Source organism: Centrocercus urophasianus, unplaced genomic scaffold, assembly GCF_019232065.1.
Source record: "Centrocercus urophasianus isolate 14NV4802_14NV808 unplaced genomic scaffold, USGS_Curo_1.0 seq_37, whole genome shotgun sequence".
In the NCBI taxonomy this organism is placed as follows: Eukaryota; Metazoa; Chordata; class Aves; order Galliformes; family Phasianidae; genus Centrocercus; species Centrocercus urophasianus.
The window spans coordinates 3,075,034-3,097,287 of record NW_024884944.1 but is presented as its reverse complement, the minus strand read 5'-3'; the positions used below and the strand labels follow the sequence as shown (position 1 = coordinate 3,097,287).

The window sequence follows — 22,254 nt, the reverse complement described above, 5'->3', positions numbered from 1 at the left end:
TGATTTCAGGGAGCAGACATACAAACAGTTGCCTGAAATCCCAAAGGCAATTTGGATTGTTTTTGTCTGAAGGTTGGTAGATAGGGACAGTGCTCCTACATATCTGTTCATACATACGAAGACTGACTTAGCTCAGTCCTCAAAGGATTTAATTCACAGCTGGACTATGTGATTTTAATGATCTTTTCCAACCTTTATGATTTCATGATAATCAATCACTGCCAGAAATACAGGTCCTCAATCCACCCTAATTGCTATTAAGGTCCTGGCAAAGAAATCTGCAATTAGTCCCAAGGGACACAGGATATGCAGACAGTCAGCACTTCTGCCACCTCCCCTGTAAGCACAGCACTGACCAGGAAACTTTGGTTGATGGAAACCAATCGGTACTTCTAGCAACATCTCATTCTGACAACCAAATCTGGGCACCCAGCTGTATTTAGCCAAACATCCTGATGTCAGAGGCATTTAAAAACAACATGGCTGTCTTCTATGGAAATCTTGAAATGACAAAGGAGAAGAACCACACGGTGGGACTCTGCAACCCAGGGGTGAATGCACTTGCGTGTGGTGGGAAAGGTGTGAGAAGCAGCAGGACATTCCCTCTGCAGGGCAAGACAGTGATGTCAGCAGGAAGCTCTTCTTCTGCAGGAGCCTCGTGCTGTGGTTCTGTAAGGCACAACCAGGCTCCTGAAATAAAGGGAATGTTCTACAGGACAAAGCTGTGTTTATTCTTCTCATTAGGGATGGTCATTCCTCGCCAGACTTTATTCTGCAAACTGGTCTTGGATATCAAATTAAGTAAATGCCCTTGAAGCGACTGCTAGAAATATTTCATTTTTATGTGCAAAAAATGAAAACATTACTTCATTTCAGGAGGCTGTGGATGCCCCATCCCTGCAGGCATTCAAGGCCAGGCTGGATGTGGATCTGGGCAGCCTGGTCTGCTGGTTGGTGACCTGCACACAGCAGGGGGTTGGAAATTAAATGATCAGCGTGGTCCTTTTCAACCCAGGCCATTCTATGATTCTGTAATTTTTGACTTGGGGAGGGGAAGCATTTTGTATACAAACACAGATCTAGCTGGCAGCTCACAGTGCAGAGCCCAGGCCAGGAATAAGCACCAACATCAAATGTTTGCTTTGCACGTGTGAAACGTCCTGAAAAAACGGCAATCTGCACAGGGAGGAAGCACAGCCCGCCCTTCGGCTGCGCCCCTCAGCGCCCCTCAGCGCCCCGCGTTCCCGCGCCCGCGCGCTGCAATCGAATCCCGCGCTGCCACATCGCTCTTCGATAACGTCCGCGGTACCGTTTCACCTCAGCAGGGCGGCAACCGTCGTTCTAATAAACCAACCTGATTTTACCACAGCCTACCTGTCGGCTTTTCAAGTGTTTTTATTTCACCGCAGGGAACGATCTGACTTCTCGCTCCCCCAGCCTGTGGTCCGCACCCCGGGCACGCTCATTCCATTTCCCGCGCTGCCCACCCCCCCCCGCCCAGCACTTGGTAGCTGCCGCGCCGCGTCCTCCGCCGTAACCATGGCGACGGCGCGGGCCCAGCCCACTGCGACCGCGGGGGGGGGGACAGCGTGGAGACGGGCTGCTCTCATCCCACCCTTAACTCCGGTATCCGGTCCAGGGTTGCAGATGATTTAGGAAGGCTTTAATGCAATCATAATGGAAGGAAATTAACCAGAAGAGTTCGTGTGCTTTTCACTGCATTGCGCCAGCCTAAGGAGTTGGGTAAAGGGAGCACGCACCGCTTCTTGTACCGCTCTGCAGCTGTCAGATGGCTCTTTGCCTTTGTTTTGTTTTGTTTTAGCTCTGCTTTCTTTTCCATGATCTGTTTCGTGCATGATTAGCTTTGTTACCAGTAATACATCACTCTAAGGCAAATTTCATTACAAAGTCATGCATTCCTTGGTATTAACCTCTTAAAGGAGCACCCGTGCCATGGGTGAGGATAAACGTTTTAACTGTAGATCACTGCCACAACTCCTAACCAACACAAACATCTTCACCGACTGTATGGCCTCTTTGGTTCACTTTCCTGTTTTCCAAACACAGGGTTGGTGCAGACCATCAGTGTCCAGCACAGCATGAACGCCTCCGATACGGAATACGTTACAGTTTCCTCTCCATACACTTTCCACGTGAGTAACGAATGCTTCCCTCAGAGTGAGCTCACACAACCAAGCTTTCATCCTGCAAGTTGGAAAAGGCCACCTGCAAGTGAAGGGAGCATTGGCTCAGAGCTGCATGACTGTCAGGATTCCGACTGTGAAAGCCTTGTTCTGGAAAGGCAGTATCAGTTAGAACTCCAGCAACGGATTCGTGCTAATGATGAGCTGGTAGGACTGAGTGCTGGGCAGCTGGAGAATGACAGCTTAGAGGAAGAAGACAGCTTGGAGAAGGTGATTTCAGAGGAGCAAGAAGGAGCTAAGTATGTCACAGTGCAGTATACACACAGAGTACGAAAGAAAGAGAGCGATGGAAGGTAAGACATAGGTTTTCAGTGATGAGCATGGTTGTTCTAACCCCTTAAAGCCTCAGGATACACACTGCCTCTTTAAAACCAACTTAGATCACCAAAGTGCTATTATGGACACCCAAGGACCAAGTAATATGCGCAACTACTGTTGTGTCTTACCACATTCATAATCATTATACCCATTTCTCAGCTGTTGATCACGTTGGCTAAAACACCAGTGCAGGAGGTTAAGATGGAGAGAAAACATCCGTCACAGACTGCATACAGATGTTTATACTACAAGCCCTTTCATTTCTGTCTAAAACAGGCAAGCAGGAAGGTAGGAATTGGCAAATGGTTTGTGTGGCATTTTTGAGAACATGGGAGAGAGGATTGGAGAGAAAGAAAAGAAAACACGGCAAAAGCACATCCTCCTTTCATTTCCTGCAAAAAAATCCACGCTGAGCAAACTAGGTCACTGTCTGTAACAAAACGAAAAGGAAAAAGCTGATAGGTCGATAAAACAGTTTTGTTCTTAAAACTGCATAAATCTAAAATTAAGTGTTACCATCATTAAACATTCTTTAGGAAAGCATTAACTTGCTACATAAATAAAATCAAATTTGCTGTCTTATGCACGAAAGGTTTAACACTGTAAATTGGGAATAATTCTCAAGTTTATGGGGATTAAATTAAACCTGAAGTAATAATAATGTGCAGTTTCAATTTAATTGTCTACTTAAAATAAAGTGGCAAACAAATGAAGACTAAATGATTAATAGCATGCTTTTATTCACGTCCTCAACAGGCAAAATGGCCAGTTACTGAACATTTTATTGTGAGTGCAAATGATGTTAATTGTACTAGAAACATGCTCTAATTTTTAGTAATTTTTTTGACTGAATACTATGCTGAATGTGGGGCTCTTCATTAAATGGAAATCTGATTTTATTTTGTTTGAACTTAGCCTAGCAAGTACTCAAATACAGTCCATTAACCAGAGCAAATATCACAGCATATGCATATGAACCCCCCTCTCTACATCCATTACTAACCTCGGAATTTGAAGAGGAAATGCTGCATCTGTTGTCTACGTACCACACTTTTGTTGATGAGTACAGAGTCCATCTAACCTTTATATCAAGTTGGGGGGAGGAATAAAAGGTGCACTTCTTGTCTGCAGATGATTAGAGATGAAGGAGCTCTTCACACTCATTTTGTTCCCGTGCGGTGACCTGGCCTGCATAATCCTGTTGAGCTGCTGTGCACACATTTCAGCACAATAGAACTCTCTAGCATTATACTCTGCTCATTACAATTATACCAAATAGTTCTATATTCATTTCAAAATATAGCCACCTATTTTTGTTTACCTGCAGTGTATGGTAACTACAAATAATAATATTTTCACTGGTGTAAATCATTTCCAGTATACAGGGTACCATCATGCTTACCTGAAATGAAAAGCACTGCTAGAGAAAAAGATTTTTTTATTACTTAGAAGCCTCTTGAAATATTGATATATACTTAACCAGTTAAGAAAGAAGGAATGAATGATTTGTGGGAGCGTTAATATGATTGGCTATGTTGCAGTTAAGAGAATTCAGCTTAGGCAGTCATTATTGGTTCTGCTGAGATTTGAGAGTGGAATCTTGGCAGGTACATCATTTTTGTTTTTCAAAGCAGTCTCTGTTTTGTAGGTGACATCATCTGCATGGAAACAACAAGATGCAGTTGTTTTATCTTTTAGCTGATGCTGCTAGTGCTTATAATATCCGTGCCAGATTTAGGATCAAGGTTGTTTGCCACTGTGATCTGAATGTTAGGCCGATTAATCATTCACTGATAATGGAAATTAAAGATGAAAAGGAGGTCCTGCCTAAATTTTATACTCAATCATGTTTTATAAAACTGTCCTGGTCCTGGTCCCACAGTTGGCCCCACTGCGTGCACTGAATTGGTTGTGTTTGCAGAACACTTGCAGGCTCAAACTGTACACTGAGAAATGTAGAATGTGTGCAATTTATACATGAATAATTTTATATTTCTGTTTTAAATAGGGAACAGCAGCCTGCAGACAAATATTTCAGCCTAAAGTACAATCCTAACTGGAAGAACACAAAAGAAGCAGTGGAATTTTCTGAAGTAGAAAAAGCACACCACGCTGCTGAAGGAGGCAGTGTGGACCTTCCCCAAGATTCCTTTTACTTCCATTCCAGTGTCTCCTCAGGAGAAAAGAATCAACAGGAGGCAAAGTTTCAGGAGTCATTCTCCGAGTTTGGTACAGAATTACTGAGCTTTCATGAGCCAAATGCCTTCGTCTCCAGTGAACCTTTTAGGTTACATACCAGAGGGAATGAATCTTCAGATGGCTATTATTTCAAAGATAGCCTTAGTACATACAGCAGTGCTTTTTCTCTTCGGATTCCAGAAGATCGACCTCAAAGAGCAAAAAAAGACTTTGTGGAAAAAAACAAGCGGACTTTAGGATTGCGTACAGACAAGAACAAATCCTATCTTCAGTTACATGGCAAAAAGCAAGAAGTTATTCAAGAGCAGGTAGGTAACTTTGGCAAGTTCTAACTGCTATAAACCAAAGTCTGCTATTGAAATAGAGTATGTATATGGTCTTACAGGTTTGCATGAGGCTATCATGCAACTTAGAACTTAACAATTTCCTATGAGAATCTGATTCACCTAGTGGTGCTACATATATTCCTGGCCACGAAGCATCTGCATCGTCAGGAGGCAACCTTTCAATATTCCTGAAAGAAATGCTGTCTTCTTTCTCATAGATTCTACATCATACCTTATTTTTAGGAGCATCAGACTTTCCTCAGCTTGGCTGACATGTATTTGGTAATACACTGCTTTCAAGGGCTTAGCACTGTTATTTAGTGTCACACATTTAGGAGTATCCAGAAAAGATGTGAATTTGAGTGGTCAGGCAACCCATTACTCTACTTGCTTTCTCACCCAGACCAAACCTGCTATTTGGAATCAATCAGTAAGCACTTGTAATATGTTGTAATTGGGTTGCAAGGGCTTGGCCTTCTTATGATTGACTGTGAAATGTCAAACACTGCATTAAGGATTAAGTGGAAATGTAATAACAGTTCCTAATGAACAATTATACAAGAGTCTGTTGCTTTTACTTGCTGCACATTATGCATAATGACAATATGGAAGTCACTGAATCACTCTGTGAGTTACAGGGCAGAAAAATCATTCACTTGCAAAGCTAGAAACTTATGATACGTTGTTTTTTTTTTGTGGCTAATGAGTGGTTGACACAACGCTAGAGGGCATCTGCCGACTGTGTTACAATGAAAGCAGCAGTGGACACGCTCTTTTCTCTCAGAGCTGTTAAAAGCACTTGTTTTTTTCAGTTATAATTTACTTGATGGTAAAAATAATTAGCATAGATGGCTGCTAATTGAAGTTGTATTGATATGATTATGTTTACTATATAGGGGATTCTTAAAATGATTCATATGTAAGTATTGGAGCCAGGGATCAGGACTTTGTAGCATAGATGCTTTCTGAAGGATTTGTAGTAGGAAAAAACAACAACAGCAACAAACCCAGCACTGCTAAAATCAGGACTGAATGCCAAAATTACCTTGCTGAGGTAGCCATCAGCCTACAACATTGGTAAGCATTTTCCATTTCTTATCTTCCTGTTGCAATAATCTCACTTAGCCTAACTTTCCTGTGTATTTTTTAATTATAACATCTGTATATTCATTGATTAAACACACAGGAAGGAATACTTACCTTTCTTGTTCGTAATCAGGACATCCATTCCTTCATCTTGTTGGAGGAGTGCATGAAGGCCTGGTAGGAGCATCTTGTTGCTGGCCCGTTGTCTCAAGGCTCGTGATTCTCAACTCAGCAATTAAGTCTTCTCAATTAAGCCAGCCACCTCACCTGGAAAACTATTAGAAATGCAAAACCAGCATTTTTATTCTCTGCCAAGAGAAGCCAACAAACCATGTGCAGCCTTCTGGAAACGCAGAACACATCCTGAGTGCAGTTTTATCCTATACTGGATTATGTTGAGCTTTTAAGGACTCTGAAGCTTTTTTACTGGTGTAACTGCTGTTAGGTATCAGGCACTGTGGAAATGATGGTTGTGGGCACTTGAAATAAGTGCACTGCATACAGTTTATTCAACTGATGTAGTTTCACGTGAAATATTTGCAGCCTTGTTCTTGCAGAATTTACCGATGTTACCTCTGTGCATACAGACAGCAGGCTGTATGTACCAACACATGCTATAAATGTCTGTTGATCCGTATATTTCCTAATTTATACAGCATTTTATAAAGCATCAAGTTCTTTGCAGTGTTGCCTGATGATAAATTTCAGGGAGGGAGAGAAAGAGAGAGAGAGAGAGAGGCAGACAGAGAGAAGTAGCAGCCAAATCTAGCTCAGCTGTACTCAATATGAGTTGCTTTCCTACCTACAAGCCCCTTACTTCAAAGCAAGGAACATAATGTACAATTTTTTAATGGCTCTAGACCAAGGCACTCAGACTCTCTGTGCACTGCGCCTTACCTCAGTGTAAACACCTAATCAAGATTGCCTGCGCTACAACAATAGCAGCCAAATGCAATTCGAGAACCACAAGCCTTTGAAGTCCTCACTGCAAAGGCCGGTTTTCTAGTCTGGGATAATGACATGCCATGATTGCTGTCTTTGTTGTATCTTTTCAGTAGAGAAGCAATTATGGGCCTCAATTTAACAGAATAGGCATTACACAGCTTATGATGCTCAAAATGCAATTTCATTTGATCATTTTCTCAATTTGATTGGTATTAATAGAATAGTTCACAAAAAATGCTGGCAGAGGTTATGTCCTGTTCCTCTTTCAAAGAGATAATGTAGAAGTATGCTTTACCTGCCCAGTAAACCATCAATACAGTGAGACAGTCGGTTCCACCAAAAACCTCTTGCTGACTGCCAAGCTGCATCTATCCCCGGTTCAGGAGACCTATGTGGTAACTTTCAATTTGTTAACTTATCTAGCGACAGCTGAAAGAATCTGCATAGACATTTGGGGCAGCAAGTTCACCTGAAAGCTCAGCAATAGACCCCGCCTGCCTTTTTCTAGTTCTCCCAGTGTCTCAACTCCTAAAATGCAATTTTCTTTCCCTCTCTTCTCTCCAAAAGTAAAGGAATACTCCCTGCTATCCTACAACTGTTAATGGTGTATTTTTTTCCCCTTGCTTTTTGTTTGTTCTTTTTTTCAGCCTTTCATTTTCTTGTTATCTGTTATATAATACCTAACTTTACTATTTGAGCTTCACTATGAGTCAAATTGTTTCTCATCCACCTCCAAAACTTTTAGAGCCTTTATTCTGACTAGGCTGTGTTAGCATGTGGCCTTAAACATTCTATTTCTTTTAGGTTGCAGATATTGAAACTATTGATGAGGAGCCAGTTCAGAGTGCCTTGCCATACCCAAACATGAAAATGCACCCCGAAGACAAATGGTACCTGAATTCACAGCGGCTCAAGGTTCCTTTTTGATAGAACACAGTAATTGTATTTGAATTCAGAAATGTATTTGCCAAAACATGCAAGTTTGACTGTTTCGAGCTGTAAGCTCATCACTTTGAGAGTACAAATTAATTACACTAAATTCTTAGGTGTAATCTGCACATCGTGACAAGGATGTTGCTTACTCTGCATATTGTTGTATTTCCTCGGTTGTGAGGATTCTGAGCTAGAACTCAGCTGCTGTTGCATTATTTGTCCCATAAACACCCAGCAAACATCAAGGGGTGGCCATAAGGAGTAAAATTACAAGTAGAAGCTGCAGTAACCTGCTGCATACACAGAAGCATATAGATCTATTTCACACTGGCCTTTCAAACCAATACGGCAGGATAGCCTTTGGAGCAGTGAAGAGACCAGGTTGTCATCACCGGTGGGAAAAAAACCAAAGATTTCAGAACCAGAAATTCAAACTAACTGGAATTATTGTTAGCAAACCTAGTGAATGTCCTTGCATTAAATTTGAAGTAGTTCAGCAGACTGTTCAAATTCCTCACTGTTCGCCTAAGAGTTGAAGCTGAATTTTTATAAAGAGCAAACATGATTTTATGCTGCTGTTTGTATTAAGAGACGTGCTTTAAATTTGAAGTTTCAGAATGAGAGGCATTTTACGGGGCTCCTCGTTCCATTTAAATGGGAAAACATTGGCCTGGTCTCATTTTGGCAGTAGCTCATGCTTTCCACCGTTGGCACAGTAAGGCAGAGCACTAATCATTGCAGCAGAGGTCGAGTTAACAAATCATCATCTTGGCACCAGGAGTCAGGATTCCCCAGAGCTAAAGCTTTCACCAAAACATGCTTCTCTGTATGTGGATTTAATACCTACCATTAAGTAGTTATTCTGAGTGCATATGTTATGCAGTAGTTGCAAGTGTTGCTAACAAAAGAACCCTAGAGAGACAGGAGGATGAAATGGAGGATTGTAGTGCTGACAATGATTAAATGGACTGAGAATGGATTTGTGTATTACCTAGAAGGAAAGCCATGCCTTTCCTCAAAATGGGCAACACGGGATGCTGTAATTGGAAAGCAGTGAATAAACCCCAGTTTTAGAGAGTGTTGGTTTAGCTGAATACAGTAGTCCTGGTGTGCTTAAATTCTCAGTTTTTTTCTTACCATTTAGATAATGTTTTTCAAGACACAAGGCAGGGAGGAGTGCTTGGTTTAGAAGTGAAATCATTTAAATCATTGACATAAGTTTGTTTCTGCTGTGGATCAATCTAACAGGGTGTATATAGCCATCTTTATGAAATTTGGTGCAATTTACTTTAAAAGACAAGAGCTGATTTGATTTCTGAAACGTTTTCCCCAGGAGGCTGACAGTGAGCTACCTCTTGTCTACAGGGTTCAAAATAGTAGTCTGTCTATTTAAGAGCACCTGGTTTTGCACCTCCTTCAGATAAAGTTCTCTCACTCAGTATTCACCAGAGCATCATTTCTCAGATATGTTCTGCATCTGTAAGAACCCTTTTTTTTTTTAGTGCTCTGCTTCAGAACTTGTCTCAGACCACTAAGCAGTGCTTTAAAGTGGCATTATGCATCGTCCCTCAGCACCTGAATGACATTTATTGTGCTGTTCACAAGTAGAGGTGCATACTTCTTTTAAATTTTGGATTAAGTCTGGCCAGCCCATCACTTGTTATAGCCACAAGCATAATGACTGAGTCAGGGTTACATAATTATACCCAGGTCTCTTTAAGGGTCCTTCCATCAGGATGTGTTTCCTTAATCCAAAATGTTACAAATACCACAAAGTGAAACTGTTGTCCTACCATTCTGGACCTTAGGAAACAGATGTTTTCCCTTTAACACGTCACCTTATGTTAAAAGTTCATTTTCAACATTAACTTTCGCCCAGGTATTCATGCAGCCCTACACAACATTGCTGTAACTCCTTTCAGGTTGAGACTGTGGGCATTGTAACAGGCAAATTATCTATGCACTTGCATGTTGTCAATCATAATAAACATATAAAAGAGCAACCACTGAAATGAACTCCACTTTTGATAACTTGTTTTAGGATCACCAGAACAAGTGGTCCCAAAGAAACAAAGTAAAGTCCAACCAGAATCTCGAGGGAAGGGCTTGTTCAAGGAGTGATAACCATCAGCAGGCAGGAAGACCAGCAAAACCAAAGTCTTGGCACTACAGGCAACACCAGATGTCAGAATTTCAGACTGCTCCTCTGCAGGCAGTGGAACAAGACAACAGCAATGCACTGCAAAAGCGCCCGAATCCTTCTGTTGGCCCTGACACCAATACAGCAGCAAATTCAGATACTTGCTTAATTAATTTCTCAGCATGTAGTAGCAAGAACAACAAGAATTGCCAGCATGACCGTCCAAAAGGACTTGCACATGGCCAGCAACATTTATACAACCATGCCACTGTGCCATTTTTCCCAAGAGATGGCAGTGCCAGAGCTCAAGCACATTTAAATCAAAAGAAGAATTCATCTACTTTTAATGCTAACTATCAAGAAATGGCAAAGGATCAAGTATTGCTTCAGGATTGCAAAAGACAAATTTATGCTACCAGTAGTTTATGGTAAGTATGTGTGCTGAAACTATGTCCTGATAACACTTGGATAAAGAAAATTGTTTTTTTTTCAAGGTCCAAAAGATGAAATTCTTTGGTTCAAACCTACCCCTATAGATTACTACTAACTTAAGATTCATTCTAACTGTTGATTCTCTATGGGTTATTGGAAGGGGACAGTTCCAGACTTCATGCTCTCTTACACACAGAATTTTCCACAGTTGAAAGTTTTTCCCTAAATGCTAGACAGGGAAGTTTGAAAAGCAGATGGCAAAGAATACCATGCATAAACTCAAGTCAAGCACTACCTGCATAGAGTTATATCAAAACTTGCCCTGTAGAGTCATCCTAGCACCAATTCTGGCCTGTCACACAAGTTTTGAAAGTTGTCCCTATTTGCTATTGTGAATAGACAGACACATTTGGGCTGACTTTGTAAGAGTTTGCTGATTGCTGTAGGAGTTAATAATTTTTGTGCACAAGTTCTGGAAACAAAGACTGGACAGTGTTGACATGGTAAAGGGCTTGAAAACCTAAAATCAGCTATGTAGAATTTCAGACAGACAAAGCATTAATTATTTCAATACTCAGCAGGCATGACCCAAAGCCCTCTAAAGGCAGTTTTTGTTGACTTAAGCTAGCTTTACATAAGGCTGAACATTTCCCCACCTGATTTTTTTCTGTTCACGTGACTCAGTTTCTATGAACTTGGATGCAAGCGAAGTCAGTCACTGTGAGATTCCCACATGTCCATTTTCTTGTTTCCATTAGCTTCTGAGAGCAAGGATCATTCTTCATACTGATGACTTATTATACTATTTGCTGTATATAAATAATGTTTTTTTCTTTTTTTGAGGCCTTCCCAAGCTTCTGTTCACAGTTCACCAGCAGCCTTTTGTACAGCCTTCCAGCTACCACAAACCATGGAGCGACAGCACCAAGAAATGTCTTGTTTGAGAGAAGCTGATGACTTGCACTTGTTGAGCCCACTTCCACCTCTAATACCCCTCATAGAAAGTGATTCAGAAGTAGATCCAGAGAGAGGTGAAGGAAATCAAGTGAAAATAAATCGAAGCAACTCTGAAGGCTATCTCATGCAAATGGAAAAGCAAAAACAGCATAAAGTCTGCAAGAAGGTAAGCAAATAGATGTAGAGAACTGTACATTTCTACTTTCTCCTCTGATTAATATTTTATTTTTCTTGGTAATCTAAAGATTTTCTCTAAAAATAAGAAAGGGAAGGAGAAATGAGAACTTTCTCATTCTTACAGAGAGAAAGCACATGAATGTACAATGGCTTGCTTAGAGCATTAAAAATAAAGGTAGAAGGGATAAAGATAGAAGGAATAAAAGTAGGAACAGACACTGAAGATGAAGAAATTTACTGGTGTTTTTTTCTGACCAAATCATTTTAATCTAGAAAGCGAGGTAGTTCACCACCTCTCCCTCCATTACTTTGAGACTTGATTATCTCTAAGAACACACAGAACAGTGTTTGTCCTTTTGGGTAACCAGTGATAAAATGATTTAGAATAAAGCTGTTTGTATAAAGCAGCAGGTAGCCAGGCTTCAGATCTGAACAAACCATTATCCTGGTCATGCTCATTTGCTATCCAACACAAATCTCTTGGTTTCCAAGGGAATCAAACTGAACAAGACCAAACTTAGAGGATTTGTAAGGCTAACAGCATAAACATTATTACAGGTCTGCTGACAATCCCACTGTGGTCCTTATTAAAACCTGCTTCCTTTTGTTTTTCCTGCGTGTTCAGATTTCATACTGTAACCAGTTACACAGATGCAGTGGAGCAGCATAGGGGTATCCCTGTGCATCCATGACAAATTAAATGTTTAAGAAGTTAGCTCCACATTTCAAGGCAGACAAACTAAGCTGGAGTAATTACTCATGTGCTTCATCTAGGAGGCAATTCGTGTATTGCTGCTTGAATGCCTCTAAGAAGAATTAGTTGGACTACAATCAGAACTGAAGAGCAGATTTCCTTCCCTTTCTGATCCCCTGAGTTCAAAACATTGTTTTGGTCCTGTATTTTCAGTAACTTTCTCACACTTTGTGTGTGAGGAATGCCACAAGAATACCACTCTCTGTCTCACAGAGCTTTTTGTAACAAACACATGCAGTTGTACTCATTGCATGCACATTTTGGCTTTGAAAATACAGAGTGCTCACTCACCTCTAAATGATTAGTTCTTCACAGCACCTCAAGTGAAAGGTTGGCATACCACAGAAGAGAAGGAACAGCTGATATGAACATCACATCAAATAGAAGTTTAAGTGCTTGGGTTTAGTTTCTTTGCAGTTGAATTTAACTTGAATGTGTGCACATTTTTTTCACGTGCTGAAATTTCTTGCTCTTTCTGCATTGCTGTGTGACTGACCATCATGAGTTCTCCCTGACAATTTCTTAACATACATTCAATCTTAAAAAAATTAACCAAGCCTTCTCAAAAGAGAGCTTGAAAAATTCTCTATAGTAAAGTCTCAAAGGGTTCAAATGGCATCACTTGTCTTCCCTGTGCATTTGTAGAACTTCCTGTGCTGCAAGACATATTTTTTAACAGCCAGGCAAGAATTTTACATTGCAGTTTGAGAACAAGGAAAGGTTACTATAATAGATGCCTAACTTTTTTTTGCCACCAAAGTCAGGCATTTTTATCTGCTTCTCTTATAAAAGTTTCTTTGCAATTTCATTCTGTTAACTGTCAGATGGGTCACTTTCACCCATTTAAAGCTCACAAAATGTCATTTTTGACTGAGAAAGCATTGCTTTGTAATTTGGATGATTGGTAATTACCCACCCAGATTCAAAGGAAATGCAGAATAATTTGATTTCCACAGTTACCTCAATCGTTTTTGTCACTTAGAATTCTTGAAATGGGACATGGCAGAGATAACACTGAGACTGCAAGTTGAATCTTGCTCTTGAGTTTGGTGTCCACTACAAGACTGGTTTCAACTATGCTTTATATCAATGGAATAGTGTGTGTATATATAAAGGAAAATCTGTCACTGAGGTGTGTTTTGCAGCCATATAGCTCAAAAGCCTGTATCAATCTCGATGTAAAGCTTGGAGGCCTTGGACCTGACTATGAAGCAATCAAGGAAAAAGTAAGTGGCCCCCATCTTAACACTCTGCTTTTCAGTTGAGCAAAGTGAACTTTGGCAGGGAAGAATGACAGAGAAGTTTTCACTGAGAAACAGTTTGAGTTTGTCTTTGTGTGCGTGACTCTAGGTCTAGCTTAAGATCATAAAGAGAGATATCAAATAGAAGGAAAGATAACTGTAATGTGAGTCATTTCAGCCCTCTGAAACAGACATTAGTTCAACAGGAGTAGCTGGACATCGTATACTCACGTGGCTGAGCTGCACTGACATTCCCAATGTAATAGATAGTGTTTCCTAACCTTCAAAGTGGAAGTCAAAGATATAAGTAGTGCAAACATGAGAAGAAAACAGCTGGGTGAACTTGACTTACTGTCAGTGCCAGGCATTATTACCCTGTTGAAATGAAAACAGGGTTATATTCAGGGTAAATGAAAACTTTGGTGCAAGTGTCAAGTTGGTATCATTTGACCTGTTTTCCTCTGCTAGCAGCTATGTATCTGAAGAGCTGCAAGCTCTATCCTCCATGCTTTGAGGCTATTAATCTGATAACAGTTGCTTTATTTGACCTTCTCTAGAGAAAGCTCGTAGGACAGCAGGAAGCAAGTATGATAACATGACCGTCCTTCTGGGGTCATTTCCTATGATTTCCTCAGCCTTCCCATAAATGAGATTAGAGATCCCAGATTGGAATGGACTGAGCCTGGGATACAGTGTGTCCTTAACAGCTCCGCAACGCTTGTGGAGCCTGGCGTGCTGATGTGGTATTATTGCAATGAAAGGAAATAATTCACATTGGTTGATAACTGGGGCAAGGTAGAGCACAATACTGAATTTGAGCATAATGAATTGCTGGGAACATAAAGAGAGAGAGTATCAGTTAAGTAAATGAATGTCATTCAGGGCCTCAAAAGCCAATTGAGGTTTTGAAAGTCTCTGCAAAAGCTGAAGATATTAGCAGAACCATTTTAGAGCAGAACTGATGCATTGAAGCATTTAGACTAAAGATGTTGCATTTCAGTTGAGCTCTATCCTCAATATTGTCCAAGAAAATGCTCTTAAAAGTGAAGAATGACTCAAAAACTCATCAGGGTTTCCTGTTGTGTTCTGCTGAGGGATGATCAATACCTCAGCCAGCTTAAATAGCAGCAGGGATACAAACAGAAGACTCCAGTGGAAAAAGGTATTTCACTGATGGCTCCATGTTTATCATACACTTTGTTTCTTTTGTCAGAAGGAGAAGATAAAGCAACAAAAGGAATATGCACAGAGAATTAAGGAGCACAACATGAAAAACATTGCTTTGGTTCAGAGGTTACCTACAAAGCCCCAGGTCGTATCTTCAGTGTCAAGACAGAAGGTAAGGGCAGAGTTCTTGTCAAATGTTCACAGGGAACGATTCTGGACTTTACATGCAGAAAAAGAAAGGCAGGAATGTAAAATGAAGGAGAGCAAGACCCCTACAGGAACACTATCCAGCACGGCACACTCTTAACTTCACATCAGTGGTAGAGGCCATGCTACTGCAGAGTGCACTCTCCTGATGGACCACAGATATCCACTTATTAGTCTATTATCCACCTGCCTGTCAGTCTCAATCACAACTCTTTGCACTTCAGTTGCATAGCTACAGTAATTGGCCTCATTTTTCAAGCCCATACAACATTACTTTAGCCTTCACTGTCCTCCAGAAGTAACCTAAATGAGCAACAGCTGACTGTGTGACAATAGCATACACAAACAAAGGGAGTCTCTTCTCCCTCTTGCAGAAAGTAATAAAGCTGTGAAAAGAGTGTGTATTCTATCAGATCAGTCTGCAGCAGCTCCCCAGTAGGGGCTGAAAACAGAGCAGATATTTCTCTGAGGTAATGAATGACAACTGTCACATAGAAAGAAGTTTTTCATTTTACTATCAGTTGAATTCTTCAGTTCCGTGCATTCATTTTCAGGCCATGTAAACCACAAAGAGTTGAAACTGCACTCTCTACATGTCAAGAGGGCTTTGGATTCCTTCAGAAGACTTTATTCCAACACTTCTTTCATCATTTGTGGCCTTTCAGTACATCAGTTTCTTAACATTTGTCATTTGAATGCTCAGTTTCTGTCCTTGGCACATTAACCCATGGGACACCCTGCAATGTATGGCTGAGAACAAGAGCTTAATGAGATTAGAAGTGATGTTTAGCAACTGGACTAGTGCTGCTTTATGTTTTTAAAGGAAAACCAGTATGTTTCTTTATGTAAGATAGCCTCCAGTGGTAAATGTCAGGAAGCAAATCTTGTGGTGCATTATTTTGCCTATAGCAGAGGCTTCTTGCAGTTGCTGCTGAGGCAACTAATGTGGAACACTGTCAAAAATAAAAGATCAGGAATTAGAGGAACTTCTAATTTGACTCAACAAAGAAACAACCACATTTTCTTGAAGTGTTGGACAGCTTTTCTCTTAATCACACTTTCCCCAATCTTCATGTTTTTAGGCACTGGAATATGCAAAGAAGATTCCTAAACCGAAGCCTTTCACAGCAAGGCAATCAGATGAAGAGGTGAAAGAGGAAAGAGCTCTGCTATCAACTTTAAAAAGAGACAGTTTACCTCCAGTTACACCTTTGGAAACTTTACAGAGCAGACACGAGAAGGAGAAGCAAGTTGTAGCTGCTTTCAGAACCCTTCATATCTTATAATTATCTCAAAATGATAGGGATATCTGCAAGGCAAAAATATTGGACCTGTTTAATTATGAGCTATAACATTCACACACTGATTTGCCATTCCATTCAAATATAAATTGCTTGAAGTTTCCTCAGTTTGAAGTTTTAGAATCAGTTCTACTAAATATTGAAGAAGTAAATGGTAACATAGGTAGCATTTTAAGTGTGCTCATCTGTTTTCTGTTTTTTTTTCCCTTGCTGAGATGCTTTTCTGAGTTAAGGTTGGACTCAAAGGCCTTCTCCAACCTGAGCAATTCTATGATTCGACTTCGCAGGCAGAAGTTTGTGTTGTACATCATCTTTGGGGGAAACCTGGCAGAAGAAGCACCTTGAATATGGGAAATGCAGGTCAGGTTGAAGGGAGTGTTTTGCATATCCAAGTCCAGCTGTGGACATTTGCCTTGCAGCTTGTGGGACAGGACTGTCCTCTGCCCCAGCCTACTTCCTTCTCTCCTTTGGGATCTTCAGCACTTGGCACCTGCATGTTGAGGTACAATCCACCCAGCTAGGCTGCTTGGTTCCATGCATTCCCTACTTTTCTACTTTCATTTTTTAACTAAATGGTAACACTTGGAAGCATTTCTGGTTAGAGAACCTCAATGTGTTGTTTCTGCTTAAAAGTGATAATCCCCCCCTTAATACAAACCTCGAGTACCTATTTTAATGAAACCTTCAGATGAATATCAAAGAGCTATTTACCCGTATCTAATATTTTAATTAGATTATATTCTCAATTTAACCCATTAAACCCCCTTTGATGATCTCCATGTTTAGTGTTTAGCCCCAGATGCTGGAGGTAATGAATATTGGACCTTTGGTTTAATGAGAACTTCTGCCTTTCCAGCCTGACTCCCTTTGTATCCCCCTTTTTTTATTTTCTGAGCTATAGAATTCAGTTAATTGAAGAAGTCTCTTACCACCACACATTAAGGAACCTAAATTAGCATCCCTTTTCTGATTAGAAAATGCAAGCAGACATTTTCTCTTTGATCTGAGGATTGAGTTGAAGTAGGCAACAGCTCCCTGAAAATGAGCTGATGGCCTTATTATTCGGCTGACATGCAGATGCGTCCATGTGGTGCAAAATGCTTAATGTCTTAATTGATCACCTTCCTCCCTATCTGTCATCTCACTACCTCTTAGAGCTCCCATAAATTAGGATGACCTTTGTGGGTAGGTGGTGTGGGTTTTGGTTTTGTTTTCTTAAATAAAACAGCAAACTTTGAAGAAATATTTAAATACTAAACCTGTTCATATTTATATGATGCTGCTTTTTTGGGGATATATATATATATATATATATGTATATATATATATATATGTATATATATACATGTATACACATATGTATATATTTTTTAAAGTCTGATCATGATCATCTCACACTCCATTTGGAAAGCACTGTATTTTTTTCCCCCAGGAAAAGACATTATTTGCAGCATACGTGCAAAGAAAATCTTTTGATCTACCTCAATACTAATGCAAATTCTTCCTGCACCTAACAGATATGGTGGCACAAAAAGAGACCATACAAGTAAATGATGAGCATCCATCTGCTTAAAAGCAAAGGCCAAAACTTAATGTCTTTCAAATTAGGAAGGAGAGGAATTTAAATAAGAAATAGGCTTTGAATTTTGCATTAAGTATTCAGAGAGAGATTTAGTTGGAGTAGAACCTGCCTGCTGTAGCCCCATGGCTGCAGCACAGCTATTTGCAAAGCCTGGTGTTATTCACCACGAGCACAGGCTGCCTTTACAGGGGCAGAAGTGTATTTGTGTTCACCATACAGTGGAAATTCTCAACATTCACTTGGCAGGCCTCTTCTACTTGCCACCATCCCTTAATGTTTTGGATTGGGAAAGTGTAGAAAACAATTATTTGACTCCACCTCAAGTCGAGAAGGCAAACTGGGTAGTTCTGACATGTGGAATCATTCAAAGCTTTCGTGATATCTATACCAAATGAGAGACCCCTGGGTAGCATCACCTGTCAGCCTTCTGAAAACCAAAGTCTGTTCTCTGAAACACATCACTCCAAGATGCAGGTTGCAATAAAAGGCAATTCTGGATTCCCTTGTTCCCCCTCTTCTCTGAAATATGGGAGGCCTTGCAAGGGCTCAGGGGAGCTCCAGGCTTTACAAGGAGGCTGGGAGGTGCACAAGAAGAGGCAGGGGTGTGAAGAAAGGACTGGTTTTGGTGGCTGCCCCCATGGTGGGAGGAACAGCTCTAGAAGCACAAAGTCACAGTGATGGGTGAACACAGGGAATCTCCTCTGGTGACAGCTGGCAAGGGTGAGGTAAAGCAGCCTGCCTTACACAAGAGCCTGCTTTGAGCAGAAGTGATGCTGAACCAAAAACCTGGATAGAGGAGGTGTTAAAGAAGCATCCAGCAGCTCAGCAAGAGCTTCATGTAATGAGGCAGCTGCAGGTAACACCATGGAGCTGCTCTGTGTGTCACTAGGAGCAATTCAGGGCTTGTTGCAGCAGTGACAGCAAAGCCACTGTGCTGCACAACGGTGGGGAACATGGAGCCTTCAGGAGAGCCGGGTGAGCTGTCTCAGCAAAAGCCAAACAAAGGGGAGCACAGAATTTGGACAGCCTGCATTTGCTTCTGGAAACATCTATCAGAGAATTAAAACCAACTTCTGCCTTGAAAAACCCTGCAGACTGAAAGGACACTGCAGTTCTTGCTGAGATCACCCTTCCCTCTCTTAATCATACTCTCTATATCCACCTGCCTTTCCCACCAGGTGTGACACATTGCTACTGCTGCAGCAACACGGAGCACATCGGCAGCTGTTGTCACCCCACAGCAGTTGCAGCAGTGGAGCTACAGGTGCTTCATCTAAGCTTATTATGGTACAGAAACAAGACAAATCCAAGGCAGAAATAAGCCACCTCTAAGCTGAGTAAGACCATCCCAGCAGGAACCTGCAGTTAATTAGGGTGATGCTGTTTGTTACTGCAACCGGAGAGGAGGAGCAAACTCGCCATCAGTTCAGGAGGCTGCAATGCTTTGTGCTCGCAGTGCTGTGGTCAGCATCCTGCTCACCCCCCCCTCCCCCCCCAGCCCTCTTCTGGACTACCTGCAGAAGCTTCGTGTTGCCAATGGAAAGAAATCACACTGCACATTGCCCAGCAGAGAGAAGGAAGGAGGGGAGGTTGTAAAAAGGAATTTTTTCCTTTTTTCCATTTTTTCCTGCTCTCACTGTGCCTGGGTGGCTCGCTAGGTGCTGCCACAGGTTTTGATACACTGAGTGACTGAGACCACCTGTGCTGCAGAGCAAGATTTGGTAAATAATTCTCCATCCAGCCCACATACCTGATTATGTGTGTGATCAGAACACGGACTGAAAAAACCTGGCTTGGGAAAGCTTCCCTTAGAAGTTACAAGCAGCAGAGGGAGAAATGTTGAACATAAAACAAACGTTAATGGGGAGATTTTATAGATCAATCTACATTGTGTTTAATGACAACAACCACAAGCATTAAGCACTTTAGTGTAAATTAGATTAACAGGGAACAATTTCATTTAAGAAACAAACACACAGAAGAATCCTGCGTTAAAAATCAAGACTGCAGTCAATATCTTGCAATACAGGAGATCCACCAAGATCGATTATTTCCTGCAAGCCTTTCCACCCGGCATTTCCCAAGCAAGGATGTAATGTGTGAAAGAAAAAAAGAAAAAAAGCCACTTCCAAACAGCCTCCTTCTACCCTTGGGGGGGCACAAAGGCATGGCAGGGCAAAACCCGCAGTGCTCACTGAATAGGACAGGAGCACAACCTCGTTTCACTGATCCTGGGAGCAAACCTCAGCAACAGGAACACGCGGCGGCTCCGCAGCGCTGCCTTCTTCCCAGGACCGCCTCCCCTCCCCGAGCGCACCGTGACCTCTTCCCAAACTCTCACCCACGCCGTTCAGACGCCGCATCCCATCGCAGTGCTGCAGCCAGTCTGCAAGGAGCCGCTTCGCTCTGATCCTTTCCTTCCTCTGCCTCGATCTCAGCCCGTTTTTGTACCCAAACGCCCCGTTATCTGCAGGTCTCGGTGCGCATCCCGCACGGGACGGCGATTTCCCCGGCTGGTTCGTGTTTTGTACGGATTTGCGGCAGAGGTTATTAGCAAGGAGCGGCTTTGGTTTTAAGCGCGATTTGATTTCAAGGCGCTGTTATAACGTTAGTTATAGCGGGGAAGAAAGAGGAGGGTTCGAGACGAGGACGTTTTCATTTCATCAGCCTGAGCACGTTGAGAAACGCGCGCCCCGACTCTGCAAAGGAGATAAGCACCGACTTTGGGGCGCTGGGTGCACCGCACGGCAGCCCATCGCACACCCGGACCGCGCTGGGGCTGACAGCGGTTCTCCCAGCACCCACTGCAGTGCCTTGCGATGGGGCGGTGCGAATACCCAAAGGACAAAGCTGCCTTCGCTTGTGCGTGCCCCGAAACTCTTGCCCCATCCTAGTATTTTTATATGCCTTTCCCATGGCTGTCAGTGTCTTCATTGAGCAGCGACAGCAGCGAACGAGCAGTTCTTTGCACCACGAACCGCCCGCAAATGTACAGAAACAGTTTTTTTTCCTCTCTCTTTTTTTCCATTCAGATGCAATTTCGGAGGATTCCTTTCACCCCTCTCGTCCTAAATCCTTTCCTACTAAACTGAAGGTGTTTCCATCGCTCATCTCCAAGCATTTCATGGATAAACACATCCGAATCCGAAGCTTTAAGGGCTGCGGGGGGAAAGCGCTCAGGTGGAGCTGCTGCATTCTTTGAAGTGTGATGGAGATGCGTGGCACCGCAGTGTATCTATAGACAGATAAAAACGGCCACCTGAATTATTTCTAAATACAAGGCAAAAGACACCTAGCTATTATCCATCCCGAAAGCTGAGTGTTATTTTTCCCCCTCCCTTATTATTTTACATGGAAAAACTACCAAGGGAAATCCACGGGAAGGAAGGAAGGAAGCACGCAGGTGTGTCAGCCTCTATTCCATGTATTAACCAGGGTCACAGTTTCCCTGCACAAACCCGCACGGCCTGTGATCCAAAATACCGCATGAAGTGCCGGCGGCACCAAAAAAAAAGCCCGCATCTCTTTCTCGTTAAGAGATTAAAGATAAAAAAACAAGGGGTAGTGAAGAGAGAACCTCTGCCCCAGGGCTGTGCTGAGGGCAGCCCAGCACAACTCATCCGAGGTAAAATAAAAGAATAAATCTTTGGTTACCTGGGAATTAAATCCGTTTCCCCGGCAGAAAGGGAAAGGAGAAACGAGCGCGGATGGCGGCTGCAGCGCGGAGCTCAGAGGCTGTTGCAAGAGGAGAGGAAACGAGAGCGAAAGTCGTGCAGGGGAAGCCTGCAGGTTTCCCTCACCTGGAGCTGCGGAGGAATCGCGGCTGCAAACAGCCGGGGCGATTCTCTCCGTGCAGCCCTGCAGGGCTGGGGTTATTCCTGCTGCTCCCCTTTCCCAGATGGGAATCAGCTGAGCGATGCCCCCCGCCCCATCGGCCGCTCTCAGCACACCCGTTCAGTAACCACACCACGCAGCCACGGAACACCTTTATTGAAAACCGAGGGGACTTCGGGGAATAGAGAAAAGTCCGATGTTTCAAAGGGAAGGGAGAACTTACAGGAAACTGCTCGTTGGTTGGTTTGGTTCTATTTGTTTTTGTTTGGCTCTCCCTCGCTGGATTTCCAAGCAAAGTTCAGGCTTGGGGTGATGCTGGGATGAAGCCAAAGGGGTGAAAGGAACCCGGGGGATTTTGTTTCCCTCCGTATCGACACCAAACCTTGGCACCCCGGCAGAACGCGGGCTTGGGGGAGAGCTGTAGGGATGCGCAACGCTGCCCTAAGAGCTC

General features: G+C 42.3%; 1 protein-coding gene across 1 annotated transcript; it reads left to right on the top strand.

Annotated features, from left to right (window-relative positions):
• Window positions 1–1,953: 1,953 nt before the first annotated feature.
• JHY (junctional cadherin complex regulator) lies at window positions 1,954–16,411 on the top strand. Its single transcript, XM_042832118.1, is given in 9 exon segments — window positions 1,954–2,105; window positions 2,159–2,497; window positions 4,531–5,029; window positions 7,883–7,993; window positions 10,053–10,579; window positions 11,427–11,706; window positions 13,617–13,697; window positions 14,926–15,051; window positions 16,169–16,411. Coding segments are annotated over 9 exon segments (2,319 nt in total). The 3' UTR covers window positions 16,373–16,411.
• Window positions 16,412–22,254: the final 5,843 nt, after the last annotated feature.